Genomic DNA, 22812 nt, shown 5'->3' with positions numbered 1-22812 from the left:
CAAATAAAACTAAAATTAATGGTATCACACAACTCAAAACATTATTACAGCAGGCATTACTAACCGAAAAATGCACATTATAGGATCAACATTCAATAGCAAACTGAAAATTAACAATTAAAGTATATACTTTACCATTATAACATATATTAAAACATGTTAAATTATAACAAGATCAAGTATGTAACTATAACCGTGCAAAATAAGTAGTATTAAAAGAGAAAATCATCTTGAGCAAAACAATAATTGTATGACTGTAAAACTGTTTTGTTTTCCAACGATATCTACTCTTAAGATTGTTGGAAAATTTGGTCGATGGATGCTACTTCTATCACCGGATTTCACCTCCTACAAAATCTCAAAAATACAATATATTAAGGATTAAATACTGTTTACTCCCTATACTTAAAGGGTTTCATCGTTTCAGTCCCTAACCTTCTAATTTCACCTAAAAAGTCCCTAAACTCTCAATTTCCTCCCAATTGGTCCATACCGTCAAAATTTTCTGTTAAAGTTGCCTAAAATGTCTATTATGCCCTCACTTTGTTTTTTTAAATTTATTTTTTCTCTCTCTTTTATTTCTTTTTTTCATTTCACCAATGTGGATTGGAACCATCTTGATGAGGAGATGAACAGAAGGAGGCGAGAGAGCCGGAAGAAGAAAAAGAGGTAAAAAGAAAAAAAAAAAAAAGAGAAAGAGAAATATATATATATATATATATATATATATATATATATTTTAAGTAAATGAGGGTATAATAGACTTTTTAGGGGAAGATAAAGACGGATGCTTGACGGTAGAGACCAATTGAGAGGAAATTGGGAGTTGAGGGACTTTTAAAGTGAAATTCGAAGGTCAGGGACTGAAATGATGAAACCCTATAACTATAGGGAGTAAGCATTATTTAACCCATATATTAATAACAAATAATAATCATAATGTTATTGTCATAATAGATTAAAATAATAAGAATTATAGGACTTATCTCTTGCATTTGTAGACTTCCAAAGGACACATCATTCGAAAAGAGTTTAATGTTGAGGTATGTAAACACTGCCCTTAAGAGTAGATTTCGCCCCTCGGAGACAATGTCTCTGTGTAGCAGGTTTATGGCGCCCTACCCTCCAGGGTACAACAACCGTTAATCCTTGTAAGCGTAAACTCGCAAACTTGGATCCTAGAAATGCTTGATTTTTTCCTTTGGCATTATGGAAGAGCAAGAAAAAGGAACACTCTAGAATATGTATGAACTCGATCACTAGAGAAATGGCTACGGAGAGAACTAGAAGATAATGAATTTCATTGTGTGTGTAAGACCAAGAAGTGATAGCTAGGTATATATAGGCTTAGAGATATTATGCAAATTTAATAAGATAATTATTGGAATATTGTAACTCCCGTAATAACCTTAATATGCTCTAATTATGAGCATAATGAATTAGTAACATTTTAGAATAAATGTATAATAAAATGTTTTTCAATGAATTGGGAGTTACACAAAGTATTTTGAAATATCGAATCAAAATTTCCAACACCGCCCAGGAGATTTCAAATATGCTACTGAAGAAATTCTCTCCTTTTGTAGAAACATCAAGTCTTCTGTTCCTTCTGTATATAACTTGCAAGAGAAACGGAGGCGACTTCCGAAGCAGGGAGCCATTAGCGTCACTAAAGGTTTTTCGTGTGAAGGTGGAAAAATTGGGAGGTTATGTAAAGCTATGGTATGTTAACATTTCTCATACATCAACTATTTTTACCACTTTAAGGACTCATGTTACCACTTTGAGGACTAATATTACTATTTTGAGGACTCATATGGTAAACTAAGAAAATTTACCACTTTAAGGACTCATGTTACCACTTTGAGGACTAATATTACTATTTTGAGGACTCATGTGGTAACTAAGAAAATTTACCACTTTAAGGACTCATGTTACCACTTTGAGGACTAATATTACTATTTTGAGGACTCAAATTACCACTTTTAACGCAATTGTATGCATGTCATACGTTAACATTTTGTAGAATTTTCCATAGATTCCTTTGTGTTAGTGTTTAATCAATAGAAAAGGTACTTATTATTCAAAATTTCAAAATCCATTGTGCGTATACGAAGCTTGAGCAAAATGTTGATGAATTAAATTTAAGCTACTAGGTGTAGTGTTCATATGAAGGTTGCATGCTCTAAGCTGAATACCAGCTTGAGAAATGTGCAGCTTCAGTGTGTTTCATATATGGCCTCTTGGCTCAACAAGCTAACAGAACAATGCATACAATTGGTTTGGTCAAATTAGAAATTTCGATTCATTGGATACAATCGTAGACTAAAAAAAATGGTTATTAATTCACAATGACATTAGAAGAAAATGATGATATAAGAAAACGCATAACCTTTTTGATTTTTAATTGAAAAACTTTACCGAAAACTAGTATGTCAGGATACTAGTGTATATAAGAAGCAACTGCAAGACCTGAGAGGCGCCACTCCAAAGATCGGATCAAAGTGCAGGAGCTCTAAAATTAGCTATTGGTGTTTTCAGTGTGTTAGAAAATGTTATTATCATCTATGTAAATCCCCTTTAACTGCCTCACTTCAAGCACAATTGGAATTCATTAAAAGTATGCTTTCGATACATCCGATAAACCTTTGTAAGTGATCTTCAAGTTCGTATAAACATTATTCAAAAAATATTAACTTAGATAGGTAGGAAGTCAAAGTTTGTTAGTTTAAAACCTTGTGGGTCCCACATCGTGAAACAGTGGCAAAGCAAGTCTGTTCATATTGGAAAACCTTGCAGGGAAACTCGTCCCTTCGGGGACATCCGATAAAATTGGAACGATACAGAGAAGATTAGCATGGCCCCTGCGCAAGGATGACACGCATAAATCGAGAAATGGTCCAAATTTTTTTGGATTTTTTTTCATCTTTTGATTCCGGGTAGTCTACCTTTGCCCACCAGTCCACCACCTGTTTGATGAAATGCGTCTGACAACCTCTTCTCTTTCTTATGCTTACTTAAACTCAACATTCCTTTACATTTTGTGTAATTCTTGGGTTTGAAGAATGGAACTTTTCTGTTTTAATGCATTATACTTGAATAACAAGACTATTTTTTTTTTTTTGGCGGAAGAATAACAAGACTATTTGATCTTGCTGCTTCATATATTCCTGGGTTTTAAAGGTTAGCTCAACTTGTTGCATTCATACTCTTCCTATTCACACGGGAAGCCATGAATGCTGCGCAGGCAATCAGGCTAAAAAGTAAAACCCTTACTGCATATATATGTGAAGGAGGAAGTATTCACCATTGTTAATTTTGGATGATTTGGATGTTAAAAAGTAAATCCCTTTATGTAGATATACATTAAGCCATAATTTGATACTGTAGGCTGTAAGAGGCTGTATACATTATTTGTTGTGAAAGTATGCTGCAAGTTAGTAACTAATGGTAATGGTGTGGCGAAAAACAAGACAAGTAAGTTTATCAGAATTGGACTATATGATTCGTTCCCAGAGTGATATCCTGGTAGAGCGAAGTTTACATGGGCCGCATACAGAATTTTACTTTCTTTCGGTTCAAAATTGGAACCGAGATTTTTGCAGAAATTGTTGTACAAGATTCATACAATACTGTCATTTGTCTGCTTCATTACTTTTGTATCTTTCAGTTCAGCTCCATTGCAGCTTTAAAGTCACAGAAGCTCCCCCTCAGCAAAAGAGGTATGCCGATTCAGTTGATGATGAATAATGCCCTCGCCTCTTCTTCATCTTCACTCAGCAGCATGTCCGAAATTCGGTTGCTTTTTGAATATCAAGTTGGATCATATTTTCATCTCATCTTTCAGTCACACACTCAAGCTGGAAGTGAGATCAAGGAAGGTGTCTTCACTGCAAGGGATTGTGATACCGCCCATGGGATGATTGTATCCAAATTCTTCTTCAGCTTGACTCAGCAAATCCATAAATGAAGGTTGGTTCAAGTATGATATTGGAATCACAAATCTCTTCTTCTGGCTCTCTCCGACATAGACTGCAAAATAGCCTTTTGGGATATCTAAGGTCTTTGAAGCAGTCTTGTTTGCATTAGATGAAGATCGGGTAAGACTTCTCTTGGGGCTAACAATTCCAGGCAGCCGGAAACCCATGGCTTCTATATTCCCAAGTGGATAAACAATAAAAAGACTTGAAAGGATCTGGGAAAGAGAGAAAGCTTTGATGTTTGATGAATGAGAGGAGTTGAGTTCCTGGTGATTGATTTGTGTATGTATATATAGATGAAGAAAGGGTGTGTGGAAGATCATCTGCTACTTGAAATGAGTGGTTAACATTGGCAGCAATGAGGGACACTAGCTTGTTTCAAATCAAGAAATCACATGGGTTTGTCTTGCCATTCGCGTAACTCATCCCCCAGCAGATGCATATGCTGCTGTCCTTTTTTTCAAACATCTAGCCCTACTTCCTTGAGATGACAGACAATACAGGTTCACAGGGACCAGAAGTGAGGTGTCTGTATAATAATAAAACCTATCAGATAAGGACTCATAATAGCCTTGATTCAGACTTGCACTTCTAATCCAACTCTGGACCACCGGTGAATAATGTTTCTTTACAGACAAGAATTGGTAGATCACCAAGCCAGTCTACCATGTGGTCTTGCTGCTTCATGTATGATATCCATGATCTTCAATGCCAACAAACTGAGCAAGTATTTCATTTGTCTAGTCAATCAAGGAAAGTCAATTGATGATCAGGCATGAAAAGCTAAAAACACAGGTATTGATTATATATTTGAATATCAGTTCCGGCTATTTGTTGAAATCCCAGTGATAAAGAAATTAATGTACTCATGATTAGGTTGAGCCAGTTAGAAACTTGCACAAAGCTTTGAAGTTAATAAATTAAACTTAAGAAGATTGCAAACTCTAATACATGATTATGTATGCCTCATATCTCTGTCTTTTGCACAGAACATAGATATTTCCACATGCATCAAAATCTTATTTGTATGCCTCAAAGGAACCTTCTTACAATCGTACCTCTTTATTTGCATGCATTAGATACGCCCATATAAGCCTACTCACATGTTGTTCTGTAGGAGAAATATTAGTCTTGACCAAAAGCTAACTAGTATAGGGGTATCATAAACTTCCACGGATGTTGAGAATCTTTACTGCAATTTATAAAAGCTTGGTTTTCTCCGTGGATTTCCCAGCAGTGTATTCAATTCTAAAACTCCAAAGTCGACTTCCGATGTTTGTTAGAGCATGCAGTCGATCCTGGATAATAACTTAATTCTCAGGGAAAGATAATAACTCTTTTCATGCACTCCAGTTTTCGATTTTCTATCCTTTTTTACTGCAAGAAATTTTCTACTGCATTTTTACACTGTTTGTTAACTTCCTTTTCTACAGATTACTCCCTTATCTCTCTTCTATAGGAAAAAAAAAAAACAAAAAATTGACCTGCCATTGTTCACACATGAGAAACAAGATGCCCTTGTCTATTGTTAGTATTTTCTGAATTTTTTATATGTTGTGCTGTTATTTAAAATGGTTTTTGAAACCTTTTTACTCACACAAGCGAGAAATATATGCAACACTAGTTTTGGCTCTGTCTTATTTTGTTAAGGTTGAGTCCAAAAATCACCATTTAGTCCTTTCCTTTTTTTGTTTTGTTTTTTCCTATTTTGTTTTGATGTTGCTGTTCTTTAATGCCTTATTCACTGCCTCTAGCTTTCATGTTGCAGATTGATCATGATTATAAATGGGATGTTCCTTTGAAAATAAAATTACTTAAGTGATGATTGTACTTGGTTTTGTATGTTCTTTGCAAACTATGAATCTAAGGACGGCTGCACCTCCAACTTTGGTCATGTACTTTTCAAAATTTACATACTTATTGTTGTTATTCTTGCATCTCCCCTTAGCATGAAATAATTTATAAGAAAGTTCTCTTTACTTGGATTTTGCAGTTCTTCTCAAACAATGATAGGCCTGGTCTTAGCTGAGATAACTAAAGTGGTATCATGTGTGTCATCGACTTAACATAAGTGGTCACTGGCTCCAACATGAACTCCCTGGTTTTTCACTGATGGATATACAGTGGTTAAATTATAGGTTACATGTCAGAATCAGTAATGGAAATCAAATGATAACTGTATGCTATGCATTGAGGAACAACTTGTCATGTCACTCATGTGAATGACAGGAAGATTGAACTTTCAAAATGCATGTCTGGAACAACTTTTGAGAAATAACTTCAATGAAATCATCAGTTCTAGTCACCAGTAGTATAGCCATGTCATATAAGTGAGTATTCATTTAGCCATCAGAATCTCAAATTTGGTTTCTGGATGCTGCAGTGGAAATCAGGCCAAGGAGCTAGAAAATAATGAAAAATAAGAAAGCTGATGAGCACTTAAAATATATTCCCATACTGTTATTGATAGCAATAAAGAAGTTTACAAGGGATTGAAACACAGAATACTGTGAGTTCAAAATTGGAGTCCTGATTTTGGACCAAGGTCATCATTTGTCTGCTTCAAAAATTTTGTATCTTCCTGCTCAGCTCTATTGCAGCTTCAGTGTTCCCAAAGTTTTCCTTGAACAGCTGTGAGTCCATTCAGTTGGATGATCAAGCATAGACTCATCTTTATCTTGAGTCAGCAGCGAGTTTTGAAATGAGGAGGTTTCGGATCCAAGATCCACTTCATTATTGTTCCTTTACACACTCAGGCGGGAAGTGAGATCATGGAAGGTGTCTTCGCTGCAAGGAATTGTGAGACCACCCATTGGATGATCGTATCCAAATTCTTCTTCAGCTTGACTCAGCAAATCCAGGAACAGAGGTTGGTTCAAATATGATACTGGGATTACAAATCTCTTCATCTGTTTCTTCCCAACATAGACTGCGAGATAACCTTTCGGGACATCTAAGGTCTTAGCAGCAGATAGAGGTTGAATAAGACTTTTCTTGGTGTTAACAATTCCAGGCAACCGGAATCCCATGGTTTTTATATGAGTTGAAGAAAGCGGAAAAGATTTAGAAGGACTTGGGAAACAGAGAAGGTTTTGAATTCAAGGCAAGGAGAATACTTGACTTCCTGATCTCAAATAATCGGTTTATATATAGAGGAAGAAAGGGTCTGTGGACAATCTTTGAATGAGTGGTGAAGACGCACTATCTGTTTGCTACATGAAATGAGTGGCGAAGATGCGCACCAGCGAGGGACAGTAGCTTGTGAAAAATCAAGAGATCACATGTGTATGTCTTGCCATTGATGAAGTCTACTGTAGAAACATCCTTCCCTACCTCATTGCACGAGAGACACGGAGTGGACCTTCATAAGTGGAATTTCTATATAAGAAAATGACTTCAGATGTGGATTTCTTCCCAGCACTGATAATTGGAGTTGCTCTACAAACAAGAATATGTGGTACTATATTAACAGTTCTATATGTGGTCAGATATAAATGATGCTATGTACTGGGAACAAGAAAGCTAGGTTAGCATGTGGCTTTGTTGTTTCATCTATGTCTCCAGTGTCAACAAGCTGAGGAAGTGTTTCAATTTTTGATCTGTCTAGAAAATTAAATAGACTGCCAACCATGACCAGAAAACCCAACAGGTACGGATTTCAAATATTTAAAGTTTTTTACTCAAATATTGGAGGATGAGGAGCATTGATGATTTATGATTTGATTGATCGATCTCAATATTTTTGTTTTCCATTGAGAAACTTGTGGTATGAAACAGTTGAAATAAAAATGACCAAAAGGAACTTAAAATGAAAGAGAAAGAAAACAAAGAAAGAAATTGCAAGGACATTTTCCAATCTGTATTGAAAATCATAGTTGTTGTGAGTTTGAATATAAACAGGGGAGACATGATCGAGCATTTGAGGATCACATGATTCTGTCTTCAGATCGGAAAAAAAAAAAAAATTGGCATTAGTTGAGTCTCCCTCTTAAGAAATAGGGACCAGCTAGCTTGTGTCCCATATGTCTGAATATGTCTTGTCAATCACATAGTAATGATATTTGTAAACCTGATGATTCTTCTTTTCCTCATCAGGACGTACTTTTTTCTTTGGATTGTCAAAATGTAAGAGGTTAATACTACACGAGACAGTTCTGTTGTTTATTTTTATCTCTCTGTTAGTTTTCAACAGTTTTGTACAATGGCCTCATAGTTTATTGTAGCTCATATAGCTGATGCAAGAAGAGATATAATCTATGACAAATAGTTTTATCTTTACAGTATCTATCTCGGTAGAAAAACATTGTGATATTCATATGAAGTGCCAACCTAAATTACTAGTTTGAAATGCAGGAACTACAAACAATATGACTGTTTTTAGAACATATGAGTTGAAATGGACATGAATTTTCCAGGTATCTTGATGATCAAAGACACAAACATGAATAACGTAAAGTAAATAACTAAATATAACTCTGTAGGGAATTGCATAATTAAGAATACAAGATAACACTAGATGCATGAGGAATTAAATATGATAGTTATTACCATTTTTTTTTTTTGGAGAGCCAACAATGAATTTTACATGGGATTAAAAACGGTCAACTAAGACAAAATTTGACCCTTTTTGAATTCTAAACTGGAGTCATGATGTTAGGGTGAATGTGGTCTATGTGAGTTCATGATATTGTCATGTCACTCTCTGCTTCATAGACTTTGTATTTTTCTGCCCATCTTGTAGACAACTTCAGACTTGTAGAAGTATCCCCTCAACAGAAGATGTGAGTCTATACCATTGATGATCAACACTTGCCTCTTCTTCATATTGACTCAGCAGCGAGTTCTGAAATGAGGATGGTTTGTGATCCCAGGTTCAAATCAGAAGCATTCATTCACACACTTAAGCGGGAAGTAAGATCAAGGAAGGTGTCTTCACTGCAAGGAATGGTGATACCACCCATTGGATGATTGTATCCAAATTCTTCTTCAGCTTGACTCAACAAATCCAGAAATAAAGGCTGGTTCAGAAAAGAGATTGGAATCACAAATCGCTTCTTCTGATTCTCTCCCACATATACTGCAAAAAAGCCTTTTGGGATTGAAGTTGTTTTAGCAATTCCAGGAAAGCGCAAACCCATGATTTCTATATTCCCAAGTGAAGGAGGAAGAATTTTAAGGACTTGAGAAAAAGAGAAAGCTGTGATGCTTAGCAAGGAGAAGGTTTGAGTTGCTCATGAACCTGACCATGCCTGTGTATATATAGCTGTTAGGGTGTGTGGAAACTCATCTTGTACCTGAATGATTGGTGAAGACGCACTGAGGTAGGGATACTAGGTTGTGAGGTGAGAAACCACATGGGTTTGTCTTCCTACTTAAGTTCTTCATCCCTCAAGGACATTTCACCTGCAAATGATACCAAACTGTATCCTTGTGTTGATACATGATTCCCTACATTAAATGAATTAAGAATCTCCATCAGTTATTTGATACATGAAATGAGTGGTGAAGATGGCAGTAATTGGGGACACAAGTGGGCGGGAAATCAAGGAATACATGGTTTGTCTTGTCCTTCACGTCTATTTGGCATATGCTAGTGTTCAAAATCTATGGTTTTGTAGAAAAATCTATCCCTACCTCCTTTACATATATAACAACAGGCTCATTAACTAGTGTTCCGTCACAGACAGAAATTTCTGGTGCTGCTATAATAGTTTTACGATGAGTCCGGAATATAAAGGGCTGCCCATCTGCTTTCCTGTGTCACTTATGATCCATTCATCTATAATATCACCAAGCTAAGGCGGCCTCTCATTTTATTTGGTCAAATCTATAACATTCACTTGGTCAAGCTTGACAAGAAAACCGTACAGGTATTCAGTTTCAAGGACCAAATGAGGAACCCTGGTGCATTCTTTATTAGATTGAACTCAATGTTTACTTTGTCATTTATGTTAGATTCTTTGCAATTCTCTTGCGGGATTAAAATAGGGTTACAGTTAGGTTGTTCTTCTGTACTTGTGGAGTCTAATGCTTGAATAGTGGTTATGGCTTTGCTTGTCTGATGAGGTTAAAGTAGATCTCAATCATATTGACCTTGTAATTCATTTAGCCAAGTTTATTTAGGATGTGATTCTTGGGTGGTTTGGTCGTTGGTCGAAGGAAATACAATGGGTTTTGATTTTTCAGTGGATATTCCGCTGTTGTTCGAGGTTGATAAAATCTAGGCAGTCAAATGAAGAAAAGTGGGACGTTCCAATAGAATGGCTCCAAGAATATCTATGCCTTGGAAGGTGTCATAACACTTACCACCTTATACTCGATCAACTGGTTAGTGCTTGTGCTGACACACTCCTTATAGTAGATTAGAGAGCCCTTGCCAAACTCAATTTATTCAAGTTTTCTGACGATTATGGCGGCGCTGATCAGAGGGGAGGCTAATGCTGCTGCTGCTCCAGTATCAGTATTTGAAATACTGTATGATACTGTTAGAGCAGTGAAATGCAAAAATGCCAGATGCAAATTCAACTACTACAACTTGATCAGAGATATGGAAATGTCGGTACCACGGATCGTTCATCAGATACAAGAGCATGTTGGGGAACTGGATCTCATGGAGGACCAGGTGAATGACTTGACTAAAGCCGCTTGGCGACTTGGTTACCAAGAAAAGTATTTTATCATTTTATGTGGTACAGTTATCACTACATAAATGAAGTTCCCTTTGTGGAAATTATGGAGTTTGATTTAGGTCTTAGGAAACTGTCACACTGCCTGCATATGCATCGAATGCATGGTACTAGCATAGGTCAACAAATTTAAGATTTTAAGCAGAACAAGTATGGAATATACAGACAGAAATAGATTTGGTGTCAGCAACTAAAACAGTTTTTTTTTTTTTCCTTTCTTTCTTTTCAATTGAATTTTGTTCATGGATGTCTGTGAGTCTGCAGATAATGTAAACAGAAGATGAACAGGTCAAAACTTTAGAGTTATTACTTCAGAAATTTGCCGCTGTGTTTAAATTTTGGTTAATATAATGACAGTTTCAATTATATTAGAGCTGGAAACTATCAGACTATATAGATTAGAGCTCACTCTACATATGATTTAAAAAAAAAAAAAAAAAAAAAGAATGTTTAGCAGGATTTGAAATAGGTACTATATATTCTCATAGTTCGGGAGAACAAGAAAGTTTTACATGGGGTCCAAACACAGAATTTGACTGGATTTGTGTTCAAAATTGTAGTCAAGAACTTTAGATGATTTTCTTTGAAGAGTTCATGTAATGTAGTAGAAATCGTGATTTGATCCTTCTTCAAACTTTTGGACATCTTTCTTCTCAGGTCAGAAGCAGCTTGAGGAAGTACAGCAGATTTCTCCTCAGTGCAAGAGGCAATTTGATTCAGTAGATGATGAAGTTACCCGTTTTTGCAAAGGGAGAGGCAAAATAAGAACAAAACACCTCAACCACATTGTGTTGCCCCGTACGCCATATCCCCGAATATATATATATATATATATATATATATATATATATATATATATATATATGAGTGAGCCTCTTCTTCAACTTGAATCAGCAGTAAGTTTCCAAATGAGGATGTTTTGGATCCAAGATATCGACTTCATTAGTGCTCATGACACACACTTAGGTGGGAAGTGAGATCAAGGAAGGTGTCCTCACTGCAAGGAATTGTGATACCACCCATTGGATGATGGTATCAGAATTCTTCTTCAGCTTGACTCAGCAAATCCTGAAACAAAGGTTGGTTCAAATATGATATTGGAACCACAAATCGTTTCTTTTGGCTCTCCCCAACATATATAGACCGCAAAGTAGCCTTTTGGGATATCTGATGTCTTTGAAACGGTTTGGTATGGAGTAAGACTTCTCTTTGTGTTAGAGATTCCAGGCAATCGGAAACCCATCGTTTCTATATTTTTATGTGATTGAAGGCTTGAAGCAGAAGATAAGAATAAGGAGTTGGTAACAGAGAAAGCTTTGATGCTTGCAAGGAAAAGAGTTGAGTTGTTGAGGAACCTAATCATGTATGTGTGTATATATAGATGAAAGGGTATACGGAAAATCATCTGCTACATGAAATGATTGGTGAAAAGAAGCTGAGAAGGGACTCATGGGCTCCAGTTGGAGACACTAGCTTGTGAGAAATCACATGGCTTTGTCTTCCTACTCGAGCACTTTATCACCCATGAGATTTCACATGCAAATGTGTGATGATCAAAGATGGTAGCAGACATGGGGGAGACGAACTCTGATCTTGCCCAACTCTGATAATTGATGTTGCTTACAGACAAGAATTTGTGGTGCTAATTACACAATTTTACTTGCGGCCGGATATAAAGGGATGCTATATCTTGATTGGGAGCACCTAGCCAGCCTGGCATTTGGTTTGTTGTTTCATCTATAGTCTATGATCTCTAGTTTCAACTGGCTAGCTGAGGGAGTATTTTGTTTCATTTGGTCAACCTAGGAAATTCCTCTGATGGTCATGCATCACAAGAAACTGAGAAAGCCATACGTACAGGTACTGATTTGCTTATTACCAACAGTTTCAAACACCAGAGTTGATGGACATTGATGCATTCATGAATAGACTGAACTCGGCATGAGTTGGTGATTGCAACTTCTAAAACCTGCTTACACTTCTCTGTATGTATGCTGCTGAGTGCTGACAACCTGTCCAAGCACATAAGAAGATTGCAAATTCTGAAACCTGCTGACACTTCCTCTGTATGTATGCTGCTGAATCTATACAGCTGCAATGTCCTTGCTTATTTTCTTTTTCAATATGGTGGGTGATGTGCTTGAGGTCTCAACCAAAGAAAAAGAGGTGATAATACAACAGTTTTCTGGTTTTTGTTGTAAACTATTATGGCTATATTATGTAAATTGTGTTGTAGTATAATTGTAGTATACTATAAATGGCTATACCATGTAAATAGATATAGGGTAATCATGATGTTGTTATAGGATTACATTTTCCATGTTTTAAGGTCCATGTTTTAAGGCTAAAGTCTCCCTTGTTTTAGGGAGGACTTTAGGCTACATGTTCCTACACTCTTTCCCTATATGTAATCCATTTTAGCAGAAAATACTACTCTTCCTCCCTGCATCAAAACTCTCTCTCTCTCTCTCTCTCTCTCAAGTTCTTTGAAGCAAAGCTCTCTCCATTTTCTAAAACAATTTTATGTTCGTTTTACAACACGTTATCAGCACGAATAGCTCTACGATTCGGATTGCAGATTGACAAGAGGAGAGGTGAATAACTTGGGTTGCAGAGAAGAGGCAGTTCATCTTTCAATCAACTTCACTCTACCAGCTCTACAACCAAGTAGGTTTTTTCCAAACAAAAACCGATTTTGCTGTTTCATTTTACCTTCTGTTCTCTGTGTTCCAGTATTTATTTGAAATAGTAAATCAACTCCAAAACTCACCAAATTTTGTATGCTGGAGCCCTTATGTGTTTAGTGCATCTCTGTAAATTTTCGTATTTTTCTGGGTAGTTTTGCTTAATGTTTCAGTTCGTCTTTCGACTGTTATTCAGTAGAAGCTGCAATCATGTTTTTGATTTTTGTTGAAGCATTATGGACTTAATTTTTTGGTTACACTAATTTGAATTATGCCATTATAATTCCTTATGCTAGAAGCATTATGGGCTAAATTATTATGCGATTATTACATAAAGTTATGCCAGAAGCATTTGCTCAATTTATTACCTATACGAAATGCCAGAAGCATTAATTAATGGGATTTGAACTCATTTCCTTATGTATATAACCGCTGCATTAATTTATTTATGTTACGATTTAATAACATATATTAAATTTGGTTATGTTATAATTGTGAATTAATAGAGGCTGAGTCAGAAGCTCAAATCAAGCCCAAAGTCATAATAACAAATTCGAGCCAGAAGCTCAGGCCCAAGCTACAAGACCATAACAGAAGCTCGCCATGAGTTGCCATGACAAAGACCAGTTTGAGCCCAGCAGGCCTACTCTCCCTCTGCAGGACCTAGCAGCCCAGCAGGCCTCACACACCATTTAAATTACGCATGAAAGGCCGAGTCACAAGCCCGCAGACTAAGCCCGATAGGCTTCACTATCAAGCCCACTCTTTCTTTGGTCCAGCAGAACCAAATAAAAGAAAAAATGATTTGATTCTACTGAGATTTGAACCCAGACAATGTGCATGTCATTATGGCTATTGTAAATAAATTCACCATATTTCATATGTGTAATTAATTGCCAGAAGCATTTATTCACATAATTGTGTGACAATTAATATGTTATATTACTAGCATGCAATTAATATCTCAATTGATTTGTGATTTCCATTTATTCAATTTGTGAGATATTATTTCAATTTGCTCTATTCAATATTATTGTGTTACTTGTCTAAATTTTCGCACTAGAATATATGTGTAGAAAATGCAGGTACCTAATGAACTAGAAGTTCTAAATGAACCAGTAGTTCATACACATATCGAACTTGTAGTTTCGATAATGCCATTTAAGAAACTTGAAGTTTCCTTCATAAATTCACCACACATGATAAAACCAGTAGATTTTACATGTTTAATCCGATTTTTCATACCATGTTATAGAACCTGAAGTTCCTATTAGTTGCTTATGGACGATACTACCCAAAGCACTAAGATTATTTGTTCCTTTCCTGTAAGAAATGCCAAATCTCAACAAACTTGACTTTGTTGCTTTGGAGGTTTCCAGAAGAAACTATCTAAAGTGGACTCAAGATGTGATAATTCATCTAACTGCAAAGAAGATGAGATCAACAATCAATGCTAACAATGTCGTCATTGAGGTTTTTAATATGAGTGCCATAATTTTCAAAGGAAACATATGGAGAAAACACTCCAAGTTGAGTATCCGATGAAGAGGATACACAGATTCTTTGGGTCGCTCTAGAAGAGCACTTTCACCATCAAATGACCATTTTCTTGCTTGAAGCAAGACATGATTGGCAGAACGAAATTAGCCCATATGACCGTCTGCCACTTGGCCAAAGCCCAAGAGGCCATGTAATCAGGCTCCACGTGGCCAAGGCCCACGTGGTAGGAACCATGATGCCATAACTCAGCAAGCCCGAGTTGAAAGGAACACTGGTCCGGCCCGCTGCCACCAGAATCGACCAGCATGATCTTTGTTATCAATGTGGAGGAATTGACTGCTGGTCCCGCACCTGTTGTGCGATAGCCTAAGCAGTAGATGAGTATTACGCCAGTCGCAGAACTCGAAATACCAACTTTATTAAAGGGTCATTTTCTATCGATTCCACACTAGAGATCATGGATTTTCAGGCAGTTACTGAACATACCGAGGATTAGAACTCGAAGACATGGGTATAATTGGCCCCTTGTGCCATATCTATTTCATCTTAATGAATGAAACATCTTCGGATTTTGGTGATTTATGTTTTCAATTATTTTGGATTATAGAAATGTGGTTATGTTCGAATATATTTAATTCAATAAACTTATTCATACATGTGATCCATTGAATTAAATAAATGAATAGGCATATTCTGTGGGGAAGTTTGTTGTCTGGTTAAAAGTGCTATTACGCACACCATACTCCCAGATCGGAGATATTTTTCAAACTTATTGTCTATTCATACCTCTGTGACAACCGTATCAGGCCAATCCAACCTGATAGAGGGTTATGGCAAAACCCACTATATGTTGTCCAATGGTACTGAACCTACCATTAATGAAGCCTTATAATCTCCACGTTCCAGAAGAACGTTATTGAGTATTAAGGATATATATTCGAACCAACATTTATCACGTTGAAACCCCTAAGAAAAATGAGTGTAATATCTTTGCATAACCTCTGAATGTGCGGCCAGAAGCGTATATTGGAGAAATTGAAATTTGTTAGCCAGAAGCTAACCAATTCGAGCAACTACTTGCTATGGCATGACCATTTGGGACACCCAGGTCAAAGTATGATGCACCGTATCCTCAACTTATCACACGGGCATCCCCTTCTGAATAAGGGTCCTGTGTTTAGTAACACATTACGCCAAACTTGCTCGTTAGGAATGTTAAACTCTAGACCGTCATGTGCAAAGACTAGTATATACACACACCATTTTTCTGCACAGAATGCAAGGAAAATTTGTGGACCTTTCCAACCACCATGCGGACAATTTAAATATTTCATGGTTGTGGTTGATGTATCGACAAAGTGATCACATGTTACACTATTGTCCACAAGAAAATGCTGCTTTTGCTAAACTCTCGCCCAGATCATGAAATTGTGGCTCACCACTCGGATTATCCCATAAAGTCCATAAGACTTGATAATGCCGGAGAGTTTACAGATTGTCACTTTGATGAGACAATCTTCCCGCCGTTAGGGGGAGATAAGAACGTTACCGTTCCTGATGAACGACGTGAATTGACGTGGAATGTCCCCACTATGTCTCATCTCGATCCCCGAACCGCACAATGCGATAGTGAAGTGCGGAGAATTCTAGATCTACAAAGTATAGCCCAAAATATGCCAGACGCTTTCTCTGATCTAGCTAAAGTGACCAGATCACATATACCTGCTGCAAATATGCCTGTAAGGATAGACGTCCCCGTATGACATGTCATCCCAGATGGACGAGGTACGACCATAGCGGCTAACCAGTCATATGTCCCTGCCCAGAAGTGAGGTAGACCATTAGGTTCGAAAGATTCTTATCCCCAGAAGAGGGTAAACTCGGCACAAATGAATCTTCTTGACATCGCAATCTCAAACTGATTCATCTCACGAGATAAATCCGGATTATGGGTCCGTCCTAGAAGAGACGACGTTGGGGGACGCTCCAACATTTGAACCCACTCCCGAGAATAGAGAAATCTCGGTAAACTTTGTGAGATTTGGAATTGGAATGAGATTATCATCGATGATGTGTTTGTATTTGCGGTGGCCACCGAAACTAAAACAAGAGATGAAATCGAACCTTGCTCCGTTGATGAATGTTAACGAAGAAATGACTGGCCAAAAAGGAAATAAGCAATCTAGGTCAAATTAGATTCCTTGACAAAGAGAAAGGTGTTTTGGACCTGTTGTTCCTACACCTCCCCATGTTAAACCTGTAGAATTTAAATGGGTATTTATAAGGAAGCGTAATGAGAAAAATGAGATTGTGATACACAAAGCTCGTCTAGTGGCGCAAGAATTTTCTCAACGCCCTGTGATTGATTACGAGGAGGCGTATTCTCCCGTAATGAACGTCATAACGTTCCACTACCTTATCAATTTGGTAGTTTCCGAAAAACTGAATATGCAGCTTATGAATGTGGTCATAACTTATCTCTAGGGGGATCATAATACAGAGATATACCTGAAAGTTCCTGAAGGACTTAAGGTACCCAATGCAAATAGTTCTAGACCACGGAACGTGTTCTCCATTAGTTTTGAGGTGTTCACTTTATGAATTAAAACAATCTAGACGGAAGTGGTATAACCGTCTAAGTGAATATTTGATCGGGATGGGATATGTGAATAATAAACTACGCCTATGCGTGTTTATTAAGGAAACAAATTCCGGGTTTGCAATTATGGCGGTCTATGTCAAAGACATGAATTTGATTGATATTCCTGAAGAGATCAAGGAAACTGCAAAGCACCTGAAGTCGGAATTTGAGATGAAAGCCCTTGGGAGAACAAATTATTGTCTCGACCTGGAGCCCGAGCAAAGTGCAGATGAAATTTTGGTCCATCAACCAAATTACATCCAGAAGATGTTAATATGCTTTAATCAGGATAAAAGCAAGCACACTCATGGTCGTCCGAAGTCTAGAGAGAACCGTATTGTTCTACTGGTGATAACGAAGAGATATTGGTGCCAGAAGTCCCATATCTAAGTGCAATAGGCGCATTATTGTACTTGGCTCAATGCCCTAGACAGGACATCCCATTCGATGTGAACTTGTTAGCTAGATATAGCTCTGCACCAACACGCCGCCACTGGAATGGTATAAAAGATATTTTTCGTTATCTTAGAGGTACGATTGATATGGGCTTATTTTATCCCTATGCATCAAGAAATGGATCAAACCCCCTTGATCCTCAGAATGATGCTCGCCTTGTTGGATATGCTGATGCAGGCTATCTATCAGACCCACACAAGGCGCGTTCCCAAACTGGTTATGTCTTTGCCATTGGGAATACTGCAATTTCTTGGAGGTCTACAAAACAGACCCTTGTTGCTATCTCTTTGAATCATGTTGAGATTCTAGCTTTTCACGAAGCAGTATGTGAATGTATATGGTTGAGAGCCATCACAAAGCACATGTGGGCTGCATTCCACCATTGATGAACCAACCACTATCCACGAGGATAATACTGCTTGCATCAAGCAAATGAAGACGGGTTTCATCAAAGGAGACAACACCAAACATATTGCACCAAAGTTCTTCTTCAATCAGCAACAATAGGAGCATCAGAAAATTAAAGTCAAGCAGATTCGATCTGAAGACAATCGTGCAGACCTCTTCACTAAGTCACTACCAAAGTCTACATTCTAGAAGCATGTACAAGGTATTGGTCTACGTAAATTATCTGAATTACCTAACATGTAATTTTCAGGGGGAGTTGAATCAGGGGGAGTATCTAGAAGCATACCCACTTGACCATCGTGTACTCTTTTGTCCTTCGTCCAGGGTTATTTTGTCCCACTGGGTTTTTATTACCTGGCAAGGTTTTAACGAGGCATATCTTTAGCATGGTCGCCCCACTTATACTACATCCTGAAGATGTTTTGATTCAATATATATGCATTTGCTCATCTTTTCCCTTCGACCACGGGTTTTTCCCACTGGGTTTACCGGGCAAGGTTTTGGTGTAGCAAATCTAAATGCATCCCTCTCGTAGACATACTACCTACTTATGATGCTGATAAGAAGACTCCACTTATCTCCGAAGCTATGATATTGCTACTCCACACTCATGCGCGTTGTGCTCTTTTTCTCCTTCGACCAAGGTTGTTTTTTTTTCCCACAGGGTTTTTATTACTTGGTAAGGTTTTTGACGAGGCAACTTAAAAGCGCACAGCCTAGGCAACACTATTGACATGAAATATCCAAGGGGGAGTGTTGTAAACTATTATGGCTATATTATGTAAATTGTGTTGTAGTATAATTGTAGTATACTATAAATGGCTATACCATGTAAATAGATATAGGGTAATCATGATGTTGTTATAGGATTACATTTTCCATGTTTTAAGGTCCATGTTTTAAGGCTAAAGTCTCCCTTGTTTTAGGGAGGACTTTAGGCTACATGTTCCTACACTCTTTCCCTATATGTAATCCATTTTAGCAGAAAATACTACTCTTCCTCCCTGCATCAAAACTCTCTCTCTCTCTCTCTCTCTCTCTCTCTCAAGTTCTTTGAAGCAAAGCTCTCTCCATTTTCTAAAACAATTTTATGTTCGTTTTACAACAGTTTTTGGGTTATTCAGCTATATCATATCTGCATACCATTTATCATATCTATCTATTAGCTTGCTATCCAAGAAAACCAACCAGATTATGAATTGAAGAAGAGAGATAAATAGTGTTTACATTATATATATGTTATCTTAAAATTTTCTGTCTCAAAATTTCACATAATCAGTGAATCTGTGAATGATTCAATTTTGGCCTTCAAAATTGAATCGAAGGTATAAGCTATGTATCATAGAGCATGAATGGCAACAATATCAAGTTAACAGTAGTTTACAGAAATTAAAGTTCATGTTCTGTGACACTGTCATTATGTATACCATTCCGGATTAGAGGGGTTTCTTTCTTTTTGTACTGTACAATATTTATCATCTTTGAAGTACGAAATGGGAAGCATTGCAAGCTTCTTGGTTTCTCTTAAATATAGATAGTGATGCTGCCTTTCCATGCACCCCTTGTTGCCTCTTGGGCCATCAACAGCATTCTACCTTAAATGACTCTCATAGGTTTGAGGTAGTGCATTCCACTTCCTTGACTGGTTAGAAAGTTACTACCCGGTCCTACTTGTTTGCATATTCGTCTTGGTGGAATGCTTCCACTGCTATCTATGATGGAGCTAAGTGATCAACACCTCGAAAAATGAGGACATCTTCTCTGCAGGGAATTGTACAGCCATCCAAACTCTTCTCCAGAGGTGCTAAGCAAGTGTTGAGAATTGCGATGTTTACATTGCAAGGAATTCTGATACTGCCTATGTGATGATCACTTCCGAACTCTTCTTTAACTTGACTCAGCAAATCCAGATAGAAAGGTTGATTAGCTGTTTCACGAAATTTAGATGACATATTCTTGTATATCTGATAGTCACTATCTTTTGTTTTTGTTTTTGTTGTTGTCTTCTTTTTTTTCCCATTCGTTATGAACTCAGTTACAGAACTCACCTAAAGGGCTGAACCAGTACTAAGGTTCAGCTTACCCACACGAATAGGTTTGGTCTTCTCTTTTTTTTTTTAACTGCAAGAAAGCTTTCTGTTGTATAATTTGGTTTCTTTTCTCATCATTTCCTCTGCTATGATATAATCCTTCCCATGACGAAAATTCCAGCTCTAATTATTCTTTTAATACCACAGGCTATCAAAGATTAATTAAAGCCTGTGGATGAATCTATCTGCATATTTTGATGGGAAAGGACCTCTATCATTAATTTTGAGAGATCGCAATGTCAAGATCATATTGATGTGGTTTAATTGAAGACCCCGTTTTGTATGAGGCACGCCTTGGTTAAAAATCAGATAAGCCATTAGTTCATTAGTAGTATTTCCTCATCAAAATTTGCTGGGATTTGTTAGTTGTAGACTTGTAGCATATAGATACAAGAAAAAAAAATATGATATAATGGAAATTACTGACAACTAATTAGAAAATTGATCAGGATAATTTGAAATATATTGTATATTCCCATAATTTTTCTGGAGGACAATTTTTTTACATGGGATTCAAAATTTGGTGTCAAGAACTTTAGACAGTACACAGTAGTTGTCTTGGAGAGTTGATGCAGTGTCATTTGCCTGCTTCATGAGATGTGATTTGATTCTTCCTTCTTCTTATCAGCTCAGAATCAGCTCGGAATACCCCTCGGCGCAAGTGGCAACTTGATTCAGTAGATGATGAGTTAGCCTCTTCTTGATCTTGACTCAGTTGCGAGTTTCCAAATGAGGATGTTTTTGGATCCAACGTCACTTCATTAGTGTGCTTGACTCACACACTTAGGCGGGAAGTGACATCAAGGAAGGTGTCCTGACTGCAAGGAATTGTGATTCCACCCATTGGATGATGGTATCCGAATTCTTCTTCAGCTTGACTCAGCAAATTTTGAAACAAAGGGTGGTTCAAATATGATATTGGAACCACAAATCGTTTCTTCTGGCTCTCTCCAACATATACCACAAGGTGGCCTTTTGGGATAACTGATGTCTTTGTGTTAGCAATTCGAGGCAATCGGAAACCCATGGTTTCTATATTACTGAAGTGATCAAAAGAGGAGGAAAAAATTGAAAGGACTTGGGAAACAGAGAGCTTTATTTGATACTTGCAATGAGAGGAGTTGAGTTGCTCATGAAGTTGATCATGTGTGTATATATAGGTGAGATGGTATGCCGTAAATCATCTGGTAGATGAAATGCTTGGTGAAGAAGAACTGAGTTGGGCTCCAGTTAGGAACACTAGCTTGTGAGAGATCACATGGGGAACTTCAGCCCCACTTAGATTTCACATGCAAATGATACCAAACTGTATATACTTGGATAGAAACATATGTTCCCTACCTCCTTTATCTATAGCAGACAAGAAGAAAACTAGGTACCACAAGTTTCAATATACCTAACAAACTGCATATATATGTTGAAGGATATGCTAGGCTATGATGAGAGGCTGTAGTGGTGAAGACTGAAGAAGGACTATGATATAGTACATGAAATGAGTGGTCAAATGGATAGCAATGAGGGACACTGGGCGGCTTGTGAGAAATCATGAAATCACATGGGTTTGTTTTTGTCTTGCCATTCACGTAACTCATTATCCTCCCAGGAGATTTCAAATATGCTACTGAAGAAATTCTCTCCTTTTGTAGAAACATCAAGTCTTCCGTTCCTTCTGTATATAACTTGCAAGCGAAAGGGAGGCGACTTCCGAAGCAGGGAGCCATTAGCGTCACTAAAGGTTTTTCGTGTGAAGGTGGAAAAATTGGGAGGTTATAGATTCTTTTGTGTTAGTGTTTAATCAATAGAAAAGGTACTTATTCAAAATTTCAAAATCCTTTGCGCGTATACGAAGCTTGAGCAAAATGTTGATGAATTAAATTTAAGCTACTAGGTGTATTGTTCATTTGAAGGTTGCATACTTTAAGCTGAATACCAGCTTGAGAAATGTGCAGCTTCAGTACGTGTGTTTCATATATGGCCTCTAGTCTCAACAAGCTAAAAGAACAATGCATACAATTGGTGTGGTCAAATTAGAAATTTCAATTAATTGGGAGACTAGAAAAAATGGTTATTCACAATGATATTAGAAGAAAATGATGATATATATAAGAAAACGCATAACCTTTTTTATTTTTAATTGAAAAACTTTACCGAAAAGTAGTATGTCACGATACTAGTGTATATAAGAAGCAACTGGAAGACATGAGAGGCGCCACTCCAAAGATCGGATCAAAGTATAGGAGCTCTAAATCTATTGGTGTTTTCAGTTTGTTAAAATATGATATTATCATCTATGTAAATCCCCTTTAACTGCGCAATTCAAGCACAATTTGAATTCATAAAAGTATGTTTTCGTTACATCCGATACCA

At 37.1% G+C, this 22812-nt stretch overlaps 2 protein-coding genes, 1 long non-coding RNA gene and 1 other non-coding gene across 4 annotated transcripts; 2 read left to right on the top strand and 2 right to left on the bottom strand.

Annotated features, from left to right (window-relative positions):
• The first annotated feature begins 2807 nt into the window (after window positions 1-2807).
• Window positions 2808-2910, top strand: LOC133707610 (U6 spliceosomal RNA). Its single transcript, XR_009845223.1, has one exon. It is a non-coding gene; the product is annotated as a U6 spliceosomal RNA (small nuclear RNA).
• A 3502-nt stretch (window positions 2911-6412) lies between these two features.
• On the bottom strand, window positions 6413-7119 carry LOC133742680 (auxin-induced protein 15A-like). Its single transcript, XM_062170359.1, has one exon. It carries the CDS (start codon window positions 7007-7009, stop codon window positions 6725-6727), a length of 285 nt encoding a protein of 94 aa, XP_062026343.1. The 5' UTR covers window positions 7010-7119; the 3' UTR covers window positions 6413-6724.
• Window positions 7120-10992: 3873 nt separating this feature from the next.
• On the top strand, window positions 10993-14329 carry LOC133742684 (uncharacterized). The gene is made up of 2 exons (XR_009862676.1): window positions 10993-13333; window positions 13857-14329. It is a non-coding gene; the product is annotated as an uncharacterized LOC133742684 (long non-coding RNA).
• A 6557-nt stretch (window positions 14330-20886) lies between these two features.
• Window positions 20887-22225, bottom strand: LOC133742681 (indole-3-acetic acid-induced protein ARG7-like). The gene has a single exon (XM_062170360.1). The coding sequence runs from the start codon at window positions 21470-21472 to the stop codon at window positions 21221-21223; it is 252 nt and encodes an 83-aa protein (XP_062026344.1). The 5' UTR covers window positions 21473-22225; the 3' UTR covers window positions 20887-21220.
• Between the last annotated feature and the right edge of the window lie 587 nt (window positions 22226-22812).

The sequence above is a fragment of the Rosa rugosa genome, chromosome 4, assembly GCF_958449725.1.
Source record: "Rosa rugosa chromosome 4, drRosRugo1.1, whole genome shotgun sequence".
Lineage (NCBI taxonomy): Eukaryota > Viridiplantae > Streptophyta > Magnoliopsida > Rosales > Rosaceae > Rosa > Rosa rugosa.
This window is presented reverse-complemented; position numbering and strand designations above follow the sequence as displayed.

Excerpts from the sequence above, each read along its gene's own strand:
- LOC133742680 (XM_062170359.1), bottom strand. The coding sequence starts at position 7,009 with ATGGGATTCCGGTTGCCTGGAATTGTTAACACCAAGAAAAGTCTTATT.
- LOC133742681 (XM_062170360.1), bottom strand. The coding sequence starts at position 21,472 with ATGGGTTTCCGATTGCCTCGAATTGCTAACACAAAGACATCAGTTATC.